Source organism: Cuculus canorus, chromosome 4 (assembly GCF_017976375.1).
Source record: "Cuculus canorus isolate bCucCan1 chromosome 4, bCucCan1.pri, whole genome shotgun sequence".
Taxonomy (NCBI): domain Eukaryota; kingdom Metazoa; phylum Chordata; class Aves; order Cuculiformes; family Cuculidae; genus Cuculus; species Cuculus canorus.
The window spans coordinates 35301642-35316449 of NC_071404.1; the positions used below are offsets into that span (position 1 = coordinate 35301642).

The 14808-nt window shown below is 45.3% G+C and overlaps 1 protein-coding gene across 1 annotated transcript in view; it reads left to right on the forward strand.

Annotated features, from left to right (window-relative positions):
- ENPP6 (ectonucleotide pyrophosphatase/phosphodiesterase 6) overlaps positions 1-8475 on the forward strand; it is a 36843-nt gene extending 28368 nt beyond the window's left edge. Inside the window, exons 7-8 of the mRNA XM_009565679.2 lie at positions 3103-3226; positions 3968-8475. Coding sequence (XP_009563974.1) covers positions 3103-3226; positions 3968-4191 — 348 coding nt within the window. The 3' untranslated portion in view covers positions 4192-8475. The remainder of the gene's footprint in view (positions 1-3102; positions 3227-3967) is intronic.
- The last annotated feature ends 6333 nt before the right edge of the window (positions 8476-14808 follow it).

The window sequence follows — 14808 nt, forward strand, 5'->3', positions numbered from 1 at the left end:
CCACATCCCTGCCCATCACAAGCGGGTTGGAACCAAATGATCTTTAAGGTCCCTTCCAACCCAAACTATTCTATGATTACAGATATTAACTGCACCCCAATACAGCTCAGAGAGTGGGGCAACTTACACATCTTATAAGTAGTAAATTGAGAAGCAGTACTAAGTGATTTCCCCAAGGCCAGACATTAAGTCAGTAATTTGGCACCTGAATCAAGGTGTCCCATTTTTCTGTAGTGTCCCAGCATAGTAATTAGATCACAGTGCCTCGCAGATTATAGTAACTTAGCTGAGCATCTATGACCATACCATGCTTTGCTCAAGATGGGTCACACTAGCCAACATGACTTTAGGATAATCATTTCTACAGCTGAATGAAAATGCATCTCTAAAAAAACCCGATTTTCTGAGTACAGATGGTTAACTTTATGGTTTAAAAAAAATTTAAAAAGCCAGAGTTGAGATTCAGGCTCATAAAGCAGGAATCTGAAACATTTTTGCTGGAAAGATTTTTAAAAAATTACAAATCTTTTGTACAGAATTTCAACACAGAACAGTTTTACGTATTCAGTAAAGAAAAAAAACCCCAGCACTTTAAAAAAAATCATTGAAACTCTGACAAACCTTAATAACAGTGCAGCAAACACTGCTGCCATGGTAATTATTTCTGTCTCTCTGCCCATTCCTTCCCATTGTTTCTGATTTTCAAGAATGTCCTCTCATTAATGCTGTCAGATTTTCCTTCTCCTCAGTACATTTTTATTATCTGTGAATGGGATGTGAAAATGAAAGTTTCCTGTCATATTTTAAAGCAATAATTGAGCCTTCCATTATACTTCCTTCCCAAACCACCAAAGAGAGGATGTTCAGCTTTTCCTTATCACACTCACAGAATGTTTTAACTCTCTTACAGCTATAAGCTGTTTGCAAAAGGTGGGAGGTTTTCAATTTTTTTTACTTTTTTGAGAGACAAAGTGGATGTATCTGGAAGGTTGGGTTTCTTCCCCTAGCAAAAAGCATAGGGACAAAAGCCCATCCACATTTTGGTTAAAGCAGGGTGAGGAGGGATTTCACGCACCTCCAGCTGTATAAAAGTTGGTCTGCTAATGATATCTTGTTCCTTACACATGAGTGAGTGGTCTCCATCCTTTGAGCAGAATTTCTCTCAGCTGCTCTCCTGTGTGCAAGAATGGCATTAGTCCTCAGAATTTGTGCTCACCCTGTACCCATCCCGGAATACTTTCCCAAGTTCTAGGGAACACTTGCTGTGCTGCTTCTAAGCATGCACCTGCAGGGAAAAGTCCATTGTCAGCAGTCCCAGACACGCCTGCTTCACTTGTCTTTGAGAGCAGGGCTAACCCCAGCTCAGGCTTACTGTGAAAAATTGGCATCTCAGTTGTGAAAGAAAGTAATAGGTTTTCTGACCCAACTAGCAGCAAAAGTAACGGAAATGGTGATGTACTTCGGCTGCACATCTACTATAGCCACAAATGGGTATCTCCTCGTGTCTGGGCAGGTGATGGAAAGGCAGGCTGCCTCCTGTGTTTGCTGGGGAAACAGCTGAGTCCACAACATCATCCATGGAGAGTTTTAGCTTTGGCAATGTCATGATAGTGCCAAAGAAACACTGCAAATGACATGTGACTTGGCTTGTCTGGGGCTTGATGCTAACTAGTCCTTGTACAGGTTGTCTAACGGTGAGCGGCCCATTGACAATTCATTCCCAGGAGTCGCAGTATGTAGAGCCTCAGCATACAGAGGTGCTGGGGTAGGAAGAGGAAAGGAGACTGTTTTCTCCTTGGCTTGCTCTGAGTGCTATCACTGAAATAGGTGAGGACAAGAAAAGAGATTTAATTTGTCAGCTAAAATTGTTTCATTATCTGGTACATCTGCTGACTACTACATTCAAAGAAACACAAGGGATACTCTGGGGGTTCCCCTGGAAAGCAGTTGGAAGAACAGACATAATCATTGCTGTCCTCAATGTGCCTGCACACAGTCAATTTTCTTCTTGGGCAGAGGAGGAGCACAAAACCAGACAAAATAAATGTCTGTAAAAGGAAAGGGATCCTTGGTCAATGTTACTCACTATCTGCAGAGGCTGCAGCACGACTCGCCTGGGGTAGGAATGCAGGAAACTTTGTCAGGGCATCTTCTGTGCTCCAGCGACAGAGTACGAAGCCCAGACCTTGCCAACCATAGCTCATTCTCTGTAACTGCTGAAGAAATTAATGCCAGGGTCTAACAAAGTGTCAGCTGATGTTCTTGATCTAAGTGAAATTCTTGCCATAGTTTTGGGGATGTTTGGAGTGTCACATATGCTGCCACCCTTAGGAAGCATGAGAAAAGAGAAATTCATGGAGAGGGTTGGTCCAGCAGTTTGAGCAGACCTCAGGGACCATGGCTCCCAAGTGGGCCAGGATATAGCACTATTGTAGGTAGTCTGATAAGAGTTGTTAAAATGGAGCAGGAAAAAGCAAGGAAGAAATTTAAAAGTATGCAATATGGGCAAGAATTATGATGACAAATTATTAAAGCATAGACTAATAATTAAAGCAGGGATAGAAAACAGTGGTCTATGCCAGGGATAAGGGGACCATCTTAGGTCTGAGCCTGCATTCTCTGAAAGGAACCTCATTGCTTTACTACTAAAACAAGCAGGGAGAAGAAATAATGATAATGATAAGGTATGTAGTAGGGGGTGATATTTGTATTGTTTAGGCTGACTAGTCAAATGGAGCAAAAATGGCTTCTTTTTCTATGGTGCCAATGGCATATCAGGCAGAACATGCCATCAAATCCACAGGATTGTGTGGGGCTGGGTGGGAGAGCAGAACTGCTAGCGTGCAGCAGGAGTGGGACACCACCTTGCTTACACATGGCACACATAGCTGTGATGCTTTGTACTTACAGTATACCTTTAGATGCTGAGATGGCAAAGCTGAGGGCCACCCCTCCTGCTGCTGAGCCACTGTGCAGCTGGCGGCACATTGTGGGGGCTGATGGGGTGGTACATCATGCAGAGACTTACTGTGTCACGCCATGGTGCACCGTGGAACTCCACACTCAGCCCAGCACTAACTGCGTTCTGCTGTTGTCGCCCAGAGCAGGGACAAGCTGCCCTTCTGGGAGAACGGGACAGGGAGGAAAGAGGCCTGGCAAAATGGTTGGCACGGCTACGACAACGAGCTCATGGACATGAGAGCTTTCTTCATCGCGTTTGGGCCAGGTACAGTGCCACGGTCCCTGGTGTCCCGCTCCTCTCACAGCCCCATGGCCCCGGCCGCACTGTCCCTGCAGCCCTGGCATATCAGGACCTTGATGCAGCACTCTGCGACGCCCCAAAATTACAAATAGATGGCAGGATTTCCTCACTATGGCTGGGTGCCGGGAAGGTTTCTAGCTCTGTATCTGTTTTATAGCTGGAGAAGCAGGGCAGAGAGATATGAAGGAATCTGGTCAACCCTTATCTGATGTCATGGAACAGTAACTCTATTCTTTTGCCCTGTTTTCCAAGACTGGCCTAAATTTTTAATTCTATTTGAAACACATGAATTCTCCTTTTGTTGGTGGATTCAGACTCACTAGCACGGAGCACTTTCTTTGGGAAGGCTGTAGCGTACCTTACCCACTTGTCCGATAGGCAGATGTGAACCCCCTGACTTTCACTTCATCAGTGGAAAACACTGCCAAGCACCAGGCTGCAACTGCAGACAGGAGCAAAAGCAAAGCAGAATGTGCAAGACAATTATTTCAAGGCTTTTAGATCTACCAAGTTTACAGAGTAAATTAATTAATTATTTTTTCTCTTTTAGTTTTTAGAACAAAATTGGACTTCAAGTAAAAATCATGAATTAAATAATTTGAAATGTGTTTGCTGAGCTGTGTTGCCCCACAGCACCTTGTGTTTCAGGAGCTGAGCCCCAAGCTGTATGATGCCAACTCCTCTCTTTGCCTCTTTTCCCTGCAGATTTCCGATCCAACTTCCGAGCACCTCCCATCAGATCCGTGGATGTTTACAACATCATGTGCAGCCTGGCAGGAATACAGCCACTGCCCAACAATGGCTCCTGGTCCAGGGTGGAGTGCATGCTCCGAAACACAGCTCCTTTAGCACCACTCCCCCCACACAGCAGCTGTGCCCTGACCCTAGCTCTGCTCTCCCTATTTGCCAAGCAGATCTCCTTACTGTGAAGCCTGAACAATGTCAGTCAGTGTCACCAGCAACTCCATCCTTCTCTTTTTTTCTTTTTTTAAATTCTTCATTTGAATAACAACTTCATTAATAGGGTGCTGCCCTGCACTCCTCTGTCATGCTCCACCAGGCGTGAATCTGACCCATCCTGCTTTTACAGTGGTTATAACATAAAGACAGCTTTTGTGTTGCTCAAAATACAGCCAGGAACGTCAGTGCTGCTACTGTGATTTACAGCACTGGTAACAAGAGCAGAATCCCATTTGGCTATCCACAAAATTTTCTGGTGAGTGTACATGGAGATTTCTGAGCATCAAACATGTCTTACTCTGGCACCTCTAACTGAGAGACTGACCCTGGCTCTTGGTGCTGAGAAACTCAGGGGTGGAGACAGACCTCTGTACATTTTTGTTCTTTCTGATTTATTCCTTCATCTCCAGCAGAGCCCCACCTTCTCCTTGCAGTGCCAGACAAGCCCAACCCGTACCAACATGTGCTTCAAGGAGCCAAGCTCTTTGCTGAGCAATCGTAATGCCGAGAGGGGTGGATCAGCAGGAAAGCAGTGGGAGCATCCTACTTCTCTCAGCCTTTCCTTCTTCATTTTCCCTGAAATGAACCCTGGCCCTGCACTCCTCCAGGGCTGGGCTTTCCTCACAGATTGCAGTGGAGGGGAGGGCTGGGAAAGGGAAAAGCAATAGAAATCCTCTACTTCAAAACCAGGAGGAAAGTGCAAAGACATCTGGATGCACAGGGATCAGGAGAAAGTAGGATGAGAAAGCCTGGCATTTAACTGCCTCTCTGCTTTTCCTGGTGAAGATAATATCTGATCAGATTTGAGGGGTTTGTACCCAATTTTGTTTCTGAAGCTTTTTCAACACTTACTGCTCTTCTACCAGCTCTTGCTCTCTACAACTCTGCCCAGTGAGCTGCACATTCCTCTTTATTCTGCAGCAGGGAGAGAGGTCTGCATTGATGGATCTCCCACTCTCTCTGCTAATCCTAATTAATATTTCCATCACTGACTGTCAAGTCCAAACAAAGTTGTAAGAGTAAAGTTAAATAGCAGGAGAGGATGGAGCTGTTGTTGGAGGTAATGCCTCTGAAGTTTAAGGCAAATGGATTATGTAATCCTGAAAAAATCAATGTGGCAGACATATTAAATCCTTGAAAAAAATGATTTTGCTCTATTCATTCTGTCCAGCACAGCCATGGATCCACCTTGAGGTGCTATCCAACACAGGGCTGGTGGCAAAGCCAGCACCACGGTCTGTCAGCTCAGAATATTCATTTCACTTAATTATTAAATCGTCTAGTTGTCAGAGTCCGTGCTGTTACATATGTATGCCATGGTGGGTCATTAGAGAGGTGTTCTTTTTACATCATTAAATTTCTACTGTGAAACAAGCTCCTCTAGACCTGGGCTGTAAAGCTCTGATCCTGCAAAGTGTCCTTTCCTCTTCAGGAGGCTGTGGCCTTCGGCAATGCCTTTGGGAGTGATCAACGCTTTTTCCAATATACCTCTGAACCAGGAGCTTTCCATGACAAACTGCCTTTGGAAGGATTCTCAGGGGTGTCCCCCCCTCATTGCAAAATAAATCTCTGGGACTTCTTCTTATGGATCCAGAGTCAAGCACGATCCAGGTGGATCCAGAGCCAAGCATGATCTGGGATCGTGTGATACAGTGAATTTCAGGATGAATGATTACACCGTGGAAAGAAAACCCAAACACCAAATTAAATGTTGACAAAAGACTTCTGTAATAGCTGTAAAGATTTATGTAACGTGTTTTTAAAGCTCAAGTGAACCATCAAATCAGTTGGGAAAAAAAGGGGAGAAAAATCAGTCTTTGTTATTAGACTGTTCAGTATAAAAGGCAATTTAATGCTTTTGAAGCATTTGCAGTAGCTGTAAAACAAGCACCTATTGTTCAGAGTTCCCTGTTGCTCTTTAATGGACCAGGCTCAATGAATTCACTGGAGCACATTTTTAAAATGAAAAAATTATCAGTATACAAGATAACCAAGTTTTGTTTGAAAATCAACAGGATAGATACAGTCAGTGCTTGTTAATCCCCTTATGGCCTACCATTTTAACTCTTACAGTGAGCAGAATCCAAGGTTCTTTTACAGAAAAAAGACCCCAAGACTGTAAAGGTATATTTAGATTCTCATTTATACAAGCAGAAATCGAAAATAACAAATCAGATCCATTCGGTTGTTCCAGGGATGGGCCACGACACACACAACCAACATTGATCCCTGGGAGTACTCTGTGTAACTCACTTTTGTCAGTGTTCACATGCAAATAGTGCAGAATAAATCTTTTAAATGCAATATAATTTGTTTTACCTTACTGCCAGCATTGTGTTTACGGCAATACACCTCAAAAGATACTTGAACTGTAAAAAGGAAATTTGATGGTAGACCTACAAGAAGCTCATTAGCTTCAGGAGAACTACAGCTGATTATTTTTTGAGAAGTGCACCTTTCTCCCTTGGATATGTTGTACCTCTGAATCAGTTCACTTTCTCATTCAAAAATCAATTGTCTTGACTCTAAGCCTGTTTTTCTGTATACTGTGCAGCAGAGGTGGGTGTACTTTAAAACCTATTTCTGAATTATGTTTTTTTACAATGACTGATTGTGAATGAGTGAATAATTCTAAGAATGCTGTTAGACAAAAATATGCATCTTTTTGTAAATACTGTAAGATTCTGGGAAAAAAAAAATGCCTCTGTAACACCTTGCCTTTCTTGTTTGATTGCTGCATCAAAGTGTGATAAACAGTGTTTGAAGCTTGTGCTGATTAATCATCAGAAAGATGAATGATAACATTGTTTAGAAATAGGAAAGTTGTCAGCATGTAAATTAGGGACATTAAATACATCACACGAAATACTGTAGCTTGTATATGCAGTCCTTTTTTCCAGCTGTATTTCAATATTTAACTTTTTGAACATCCATGCAGGGACGTATAATGCACACTAGCAAATGGACATGACAAACCATTTTTCTCTTCTAGGAAGACAGGTGAGCCTTAGGTGTTCTGCAGAGCCATTTCTCCAAGCCCATCTTGTTTCCATTACATTAGCTGCTTGCACAGAAGTCAGGTTCATTGTCACTAGTACCATGGTTCAGTGTCATTAGGGCTTTCTGGAGCACTCATGGTACATCCTGCTTCCCAACACAGGGTGGTGCAAATGGCAACCAAAAAGACCTCCCCAAAACCACACCAAGAGCCTCAAGGGCAAGGGGCCCTAGTCTTGCTTAAAGGTCCACAAACCAACAACAATGTTCACAGAATAGACCGATTTAATAGAAATAAAATTCCACTCAGCAGGTTTGGAGCCTATCTTGTTTTCCTTAAATTAACTGACCAGAAGGGCAGGGAGGGGATGATGGAGAAACCAAATCTGGGAAAGCAATGAGTCCTTCAATTCACAGTAGGACTACCTTTGAACTGGCAGCACCACCAAGCTCTGCCCAGAGATGCTCCTCCTGTGACCCATGAACACAGGTCCTGCAAACAAGAGAGTGCTGAGAGACAGCGTGGGAATCGGTCTCAGTCAGGTCCCTGTAGTTGTGCCCATTTTCCCACCTAAATAAGCTGGACCATTTTCATCAATGAGTTTGGCAGACGTATAGATGGCACAACTGACCAGGGCTCAATGGGTGAGCCCTCCAGCATCTCTTGGGATGCACCTTACATCGCCCACGCAGACTGCAGCCCCATGGAGACTTCTTCCCATCTGCCTGGATGCTGACCACAGCCCTCCACAAGTAACAGGACTTCACAACTAAAGGGGTGAATTAAGAGATTTCATGGCTCTGGCCACCTTCCTTGTCTTCTGACTGCTCAGCAGAAGTCAAAATATCTGTCAGATGTCCAGATGTCTGGGGAAGCTGCAGACCAAATGACCTCTGAACACTGGAAGGGAAAAGCATTGGAAAAGCTCAGTGCAACATTTGCCCCTCCTGCTTTCCCTGTAAGGCTGTGGCAGAGGGCTGGCAGCTGCAAAGCCAATGGGAATTTTTTAAGAAAGCATGGCTTAATGAAGGGAAAAGTTTGAAGCCCTCCATTTCAGCCTAACAAGTCCTTAATAGCTGTTTTGAAAGACAACTTTCACTTACATGGAAAAATGTTTTTGTGTAGGTACTGAAACACATTGGTGTTAAAGGAAGGTTATTGTGGAGTGCTCAAAACCAAGAACATTCCAGACTTACTGCTGACTGTGCACCATAATTCTCAAGCTTTGTATGGAGATTTATAGCTGTAGAGATTATTCTAATAAAATCTGAACTATATGGAAGCTGCTATGGACTGTGGTGAACATTACCCCAAATCTGGCAACTCCATCTCAGCAACACAGTTTCAGCTCAGTTTCATCAGAAAATGATGGTGAGACACCAGCAGACCTGCCCTGGTCATCACTTCCTCACCTGGTGCTGTTTGTTGGCCTCCCTGGCACTAGGTGAAGGCCTTGATGCCACAGCATCTGCCAGCAAGGATGCCTTTTCCCACGGCTCCCTGGCAAGCATCTCCTAGGGGTGCAGGCGAGCTCCAGCTTCGAGGTGGAAGGCATCAAGTGTCAGCAGCAGCACCAAACCAGCAGCATTTGCCCTGGGCAGGCCAAGAAGGCAGCAGCACGGCCCTGGAGGAAGGAGAAGGACCTGTGATCCCTCCCTGCACCGCTCATTTATGGGTGCTGATTGCTGTGCCCTTCCCTCTCTACTCACCCCAAAAATCAGGTGGCTGGGGGTGCATGTAAGTGATGGGTTAACTATAGACACGAATGCTGGAGTGAGCAAAGCGAGAATTGAGATTTATTTTTTTTCCTTTCATTCAGTATTTCTTATTGTAGTTTATTATTTCTCCCTTTTAATTCTCTTTCTGATTCTCTCTCCTGCATTGCCAAGGCCCCCGACAAACCTGCTGCCTCCGTGTATTTTCCCAAATGCACCTCCTGCATACCTAATTCCAATAGGAGGCTGAGTGGCCTCAGAGAGCCGTGGGTGTTTACCTGGCTATTACTCATCCTTGATAGTCATCAGCTGGATATACTTCCAAATGCAGCAAACCTGGGCTGCATCTGGAGCTGCTTGTGTTGTTATCAAAGGCTGATCCCACTAATGGGAAACAAAACACACGTGCCAAAGAGGGGAGCAGAGAGCTGCGGAGATGAGCAACACAGCTCCTTGTTCTGGGGCTCATTCTCACTTGCAGCATCGTGCTAGGGTGCAAGTGGCACCCACGGGCGCAGCAGTCCCAGCAGCGCTACTCTGAAGGAGTCTGAGCCTTCATCAGCTCAGAGGAACTCTGATTAAAGCAATAAAAGACAGGAGGGAAACAGCAAAAAGGGCTGAGAAGAGTGGTCTGAGGTTAGGGGAGACATAGCGTCCACCTCCTGCGCCAGCACGGGTCAGCACTGTGCCATCCACCTGTAGATCTCTCTCTCCCTTGTTACTCCTTCCATGTCTTGCCCTTCTGAGGGCAAGACTTCGTGTTTGCCAGGGTAGGTAGCACCGTGCTGTTCAGCTTTCAGCTCACTGATCCCAGCAGTGGGAGAGGGGTAGCATCAGCCGGCCACATCCCGCACCCTGCTCACATTTCAGCTGAGAAGATGCTGTGAGGGAGAGGGAAAGCACCCCTTGTCCAGACACGGAGCGCTGCTCCGAGCATGGATTTAATTAGGAAATCACTTTGGGCTTAAAATTAAGCAGCTTCCTGTAGCAGCTGTGAAGGAGGACAAATTAAAAACAACATTTAACATCTTTTAAGGTGGAGTTAAGCGCTTTATGAGGTGGGTCATACAACCTGCTTGCCTACACCACTGTGGGGGCTGGACAGGATGACTTGGAAGGTCCCCTTCTGCCCTAATCTCAAGTGCTTCCCTATAAGAACAGTTTTGACAAAGACAAATAACTTTTTAATTTTCTCTAAACAGAATGAAATTGAGAACCCCCTGAACTTTCTCTTTGCACTTCAGCCTCTTTCTGCAAGAACAAATGGGATGAACAAACACAAGTCCCACTGACAAGAAGATACTTAATAGCCATGATATGGGGAGCTTTCTGGCAAAATGAAAGGCCGTTTTATGCAGAAATAGCTGAATGCAGCCTGTAAAGGCCCAGCAATTAATCACATGTTTGAAGAAATCCAACATATTCATTGAGGCTGAAATTTGAATGCTCACTGCTCTGGTTTGGACAGTGACAAATTAAGGCCCATACAAAAGCAGGTATGGCTCTTGAAGAAGCCCTCTGAGGGCAATTAAAAATGGGAAACCAGCTGGTAAGTGTGCAAATGTGACAGCTTGAGCAGCTTAAGAAATGAATACAAAAGAGCAGGATGGCAGAATTAATGGTGTAGGAGCTGAGGTGAATGAAACAGGACCTGCTCTCTGGAGGAGGTTGCTCTGTGGTGGATGAAATGCCTCATCATGTGGGATGGGAAAGCTGTGACAGCCACATGTCCTTGCTGCCCTGGAGAGCTGCCCTGTACCTGCCACAGACAGGCTCCAAATGAACCCCTCTAAACCAGAGGAGGTGCTGCCCTGTGCATCCCACAGCTTCCCCAGTGCCCAGAGGAGAGCTGCATTACGGGACATCCGAAGCTGATGGCATAGGCACCTCTGAAAATGCCTGTGGTACCTCACAGTGGGAAAGGCAAGGGGCTGAGATCGAGGGTGGATTTCCACAAATCAGCTCGAATGAGAGTCAGGTCTGCTCCAATCCAACGGGCTGTCTGCAGCCAGGTTTTGCACACAGTGCTTCATCGTTCCCAATTAGTTTATGGTCTCCAGCGTTCGCTGTTCTGACTCAGTGAAGAAAATGGTTAATTTTCCAATTGAAAATGCAAAAAATAATTCAGATACCAGTCAAATGATGAAGGATTTGTAACTTGCCATGAAGGTTACCATCTAGGAAGTGTTAGCAGATTTATAGATAGTGCCACGAAAACAAACTATGAACCAGTATAAGCCAGAGCTTGTCACCCCAGTTGTAAAAGGATGGCATAATTTCTCCATGCCCTTTCTCCCGCATTTACCCCTACCCTGCCACTCCTCACACATACAGAGGGCATCAGGTACCACTGGGACAGCCTTTTCTAGAAATTACCAATGTGTGGGCTGGGGAACTGGTCACATTTGCCTCATGAAACTCTGTTCTTGTGAGGGAATTTGTGGATATAGATCTCTTTCCTGCTGTGAATTATACAAACTTTTTCTCAGAAAAAGCTGTTAATACAGATCATTATAGACAACTTGTTCCTTTTTCTTCTCCCCTTGTCCATAGCAAAGGATTGCTTCCACTAACATTAACCTTTGGCAGACAATAATCCTTCCGGGAAGCTCAGCATGACAGCATTTCATTTGAGGCTGCTGATAGCACGGAAGAGTGGACACGATCTTTACTGGTTTGAACATCTAAATAAAAAGAAAAAAAAAAATCTTCCATGACAACTTTCTCAGCCTCTCATCTGTCTCTGTGAAGCTCATTTAAGCTACTTCTTCCGCAAAAAAAAAAAAAAATCTTACGTTTGTTGGCCCTGTTTCCAGCACAGGGTGATGAAGCATGGGAAATATTTATGTAAAAGGAGTTCTCTTCTTGCATCCACCCCACAAGCCTTGCTTTTTGTCACCAGTGTGGGTAGTGAGAGTCTTAAAAGTGCCATCCTGGCCAGCACGCCAAATAATAAAGCAGGTGGACAGCCTCACCATAGGAAGCAGCTGCCAGATGATCATGTCTTTATGCTTGGGCACAGGTAGTCACTGCAGCAAGGAGGCCCTGTTTGGCCTAACAGTTTTCATCTGAAAAAACCACATCCCAAGACTGAATAATTTCTCTTATAATGAGCTCAGCATCCAGGGTCTCAGCCAGTGAAGAGGGCCCCAGCTGGCTGGTAACAAACCCAGCCTCAAAAAGCAGCCCTTGCCAAAAATCCTACGAGGGTGGGAAGAAAGATGCAACCAGAGAGAGCCACAAATGCAGCCCTGAGGCTGTGCTGAGCACATGAACAGCAGCTGCAGGGAAGAGATGGTTTCAGGCAGTGCTTTTCTTGTTTGAAGGGACAGAAATGGGCTAATTTGGATCTGGCAGTAGGTAACCGATGAGGAGATATAAGATGAATCTTATATAATGATCTGGAAGTGTTCTGCATACCCCCTCCAGTTCCCATTGACAACCACAGTCTTTCCCAAGTACAGCCGGCTAAAAGCAGAGAAGTCTCCGAATGACATTTAAAAGGTTTCACACACCAGTGCGGTAAACAGAGCCAGCACTAAGAAGAGGCATAGGGAGAAGCAATTGCTCCTTCCTTATCCACCTCCCTTCTGTAATATGTTATGTCTGGAGACTGCTGACATGTGCAAACATCTGGGATACATCACGGATCTTCTCCTGCTGGAGAGAAGAGATGGGTTTTGGACATAATTAAGCTTGGAGGCTCTCTGCAGCCTTTGCAAGGGAACAAACAGCAAGTTACTGCACGTACAACAGGAATGGAGGGAAAGAACGGAGGTTTTACTCTAAGACAAACGTGTGAGCCACGAGGGTGTGCAAAAACTTCATGAGCAGAAACCTCATGCGCACATGAGGAAGGGGAAGGCTAATGGGTTGAGACAAGCGATCTTGACTTGTGTTTTAGGGGGCTGCCTGAGCAGAGGGGAATACTGCCAGATGCGCTGAGTACCTTGCTGGTTTTGCAAGCCATGACTAGTTCCTTCTTCAAGAGGGAGGGACAGCAAGTTGTTCTTCAGGCCAAGAGTTAACCACAAGTAAGGAGAGCCATTGCACTTGGCAGCAGAGAGGAGGGCACTCATGGCAACACTGCCAGGCAGGCCCTGCTGGGATCCTTCTCCACCCCAGGGCTTTTTCCAGGATCCCAACCTGAGTGCAATTCAGCACCTCCAAAGGAGCCAGCTCTGGCTGTGCTGGGTTGTGGCTCCTGGCTGGGCACCGTTCAGGGGCACCACATCCTTGCAGCATGACCACAGACACATGTCAGAATACAGCAGCATTTATGCTCTTTATTTTAGGTCTGTACAAACCATGCAGGCAGGCACATGTAGGTCCCTGCCTCAGCTGGCTTTTGGTAGCCCAGGATCCTTCCATCTCCAAGTAACGCGAAGATTTTTTTTTCTTTTGCCTTCAGTTGACATCTTTCTTCTCCATGTCCTCATCCCAGTAGTGACTCTGCTACTGAAGTTCACCCTCACATTCCTCTGCCTTCTTTGAGTTTTCCTCTCCATCTCAGTGAAATCTCTTAAGCTTCTAAGCCCCAATATTCTGATTTCCTTGCTCTTCTTCTGAGGAAATGTATCCACCCTCCTTCTCTTCCACTCAAACTGCAGAGGCCCCAGTCTGGAACAAATTTGGGCCAACGCTGACAGTCTGATAACTCATCTGTCCATGGAGATCCATGCCAGGGTTGTACCACTGTCTACATAATCCATGGCACAAGGCAGCAGTCATGAGACACAGAATTCACATGCTACAGATCAATATAGTCCAGACATTATTTTTTTATTTTTTACTGAAAATTAAATGCCAACAGTCTTCCTTAGTCTTCTTTAGCCCAACATGAAACTACCTCAGTTGCCTTGCTCTCTTTCCAGATTGAAGCTGGTAGTCTTGCCCGGCTGGACCCGATGATTAGTCAGCCCCGCTACTAGTCCAGTGTCAAAAAGGCAACTTCCTCCTCAGCAACATCCCAAGCGGCTCTTTTTTTATAAAGACAAACAGTTCTGAAATCTGCAACGGTCTAAATATTTTAAGGCAATAGTCTTTTATTCATTTCTGGTTCAAGGGAAGTCCACTCATCTCCAGGTGAATGTTTTAAATACAGCGAGAGCTTTTCAAAACTGTTTGTCCTTCTGTAAGGCTTTAGTTTTCTTTTCTCTGTACAAGCTGTAATTTGGTGAAACAGTTATCTGCTGTATAACAGTGAAGCATGAGAAATACTGTCTCTCCATGCTGGGTTATAGGTAATAATAAAAACATTACAGGCAAATGATCTACATTTAAGGAGGAACAATAAATATATTGGTTCCCCTAGGCCTGAGGACTCTCGAGTTTCTTCATCATGAATGAATACTAAATCTCCAGGGTCCACTGCCAACCACTTACGAATAAAACACCACGATGAGAAGAAAAATGACTTTCTTCAGACGTGAGTGGGGAGGAGAAGATGGGACACTAGTACTGCCCGGGAGGACTCCCAGGGGGCTGCCAGCCTGCCAGGTGCAGGAACCAAGGGACAGCAGAGCCCCAACAGAGCTGCGGAGCTTCTTAGGTTTCCTCTCTTACCACATGGGTTGGCTGTGTCCTTACCTGCCACAGGATAAGACAGGCAGATCCAACACCACTCAGAGGTCCCTCTGTGGGCTTTGCACCTCTGTTCCTTGGGCTCGATGCAGGGGTCGCCTTGTGCACCAGTACGATGGACAAAGTGGCCCCTGCCCCTCTTCTCCTCGCGGTGCCTCCCCTGATGCTTCTGCCACAGACTTTGGCTGAGGGCGAGACCTCTGCTTCCACCCAAAGTTTGCTGGGAAGTTTCAGGCCGGGTATCTCAGCACAGAAGAAAACAAAAAAATCATCCAGAGCATCATCTAGGT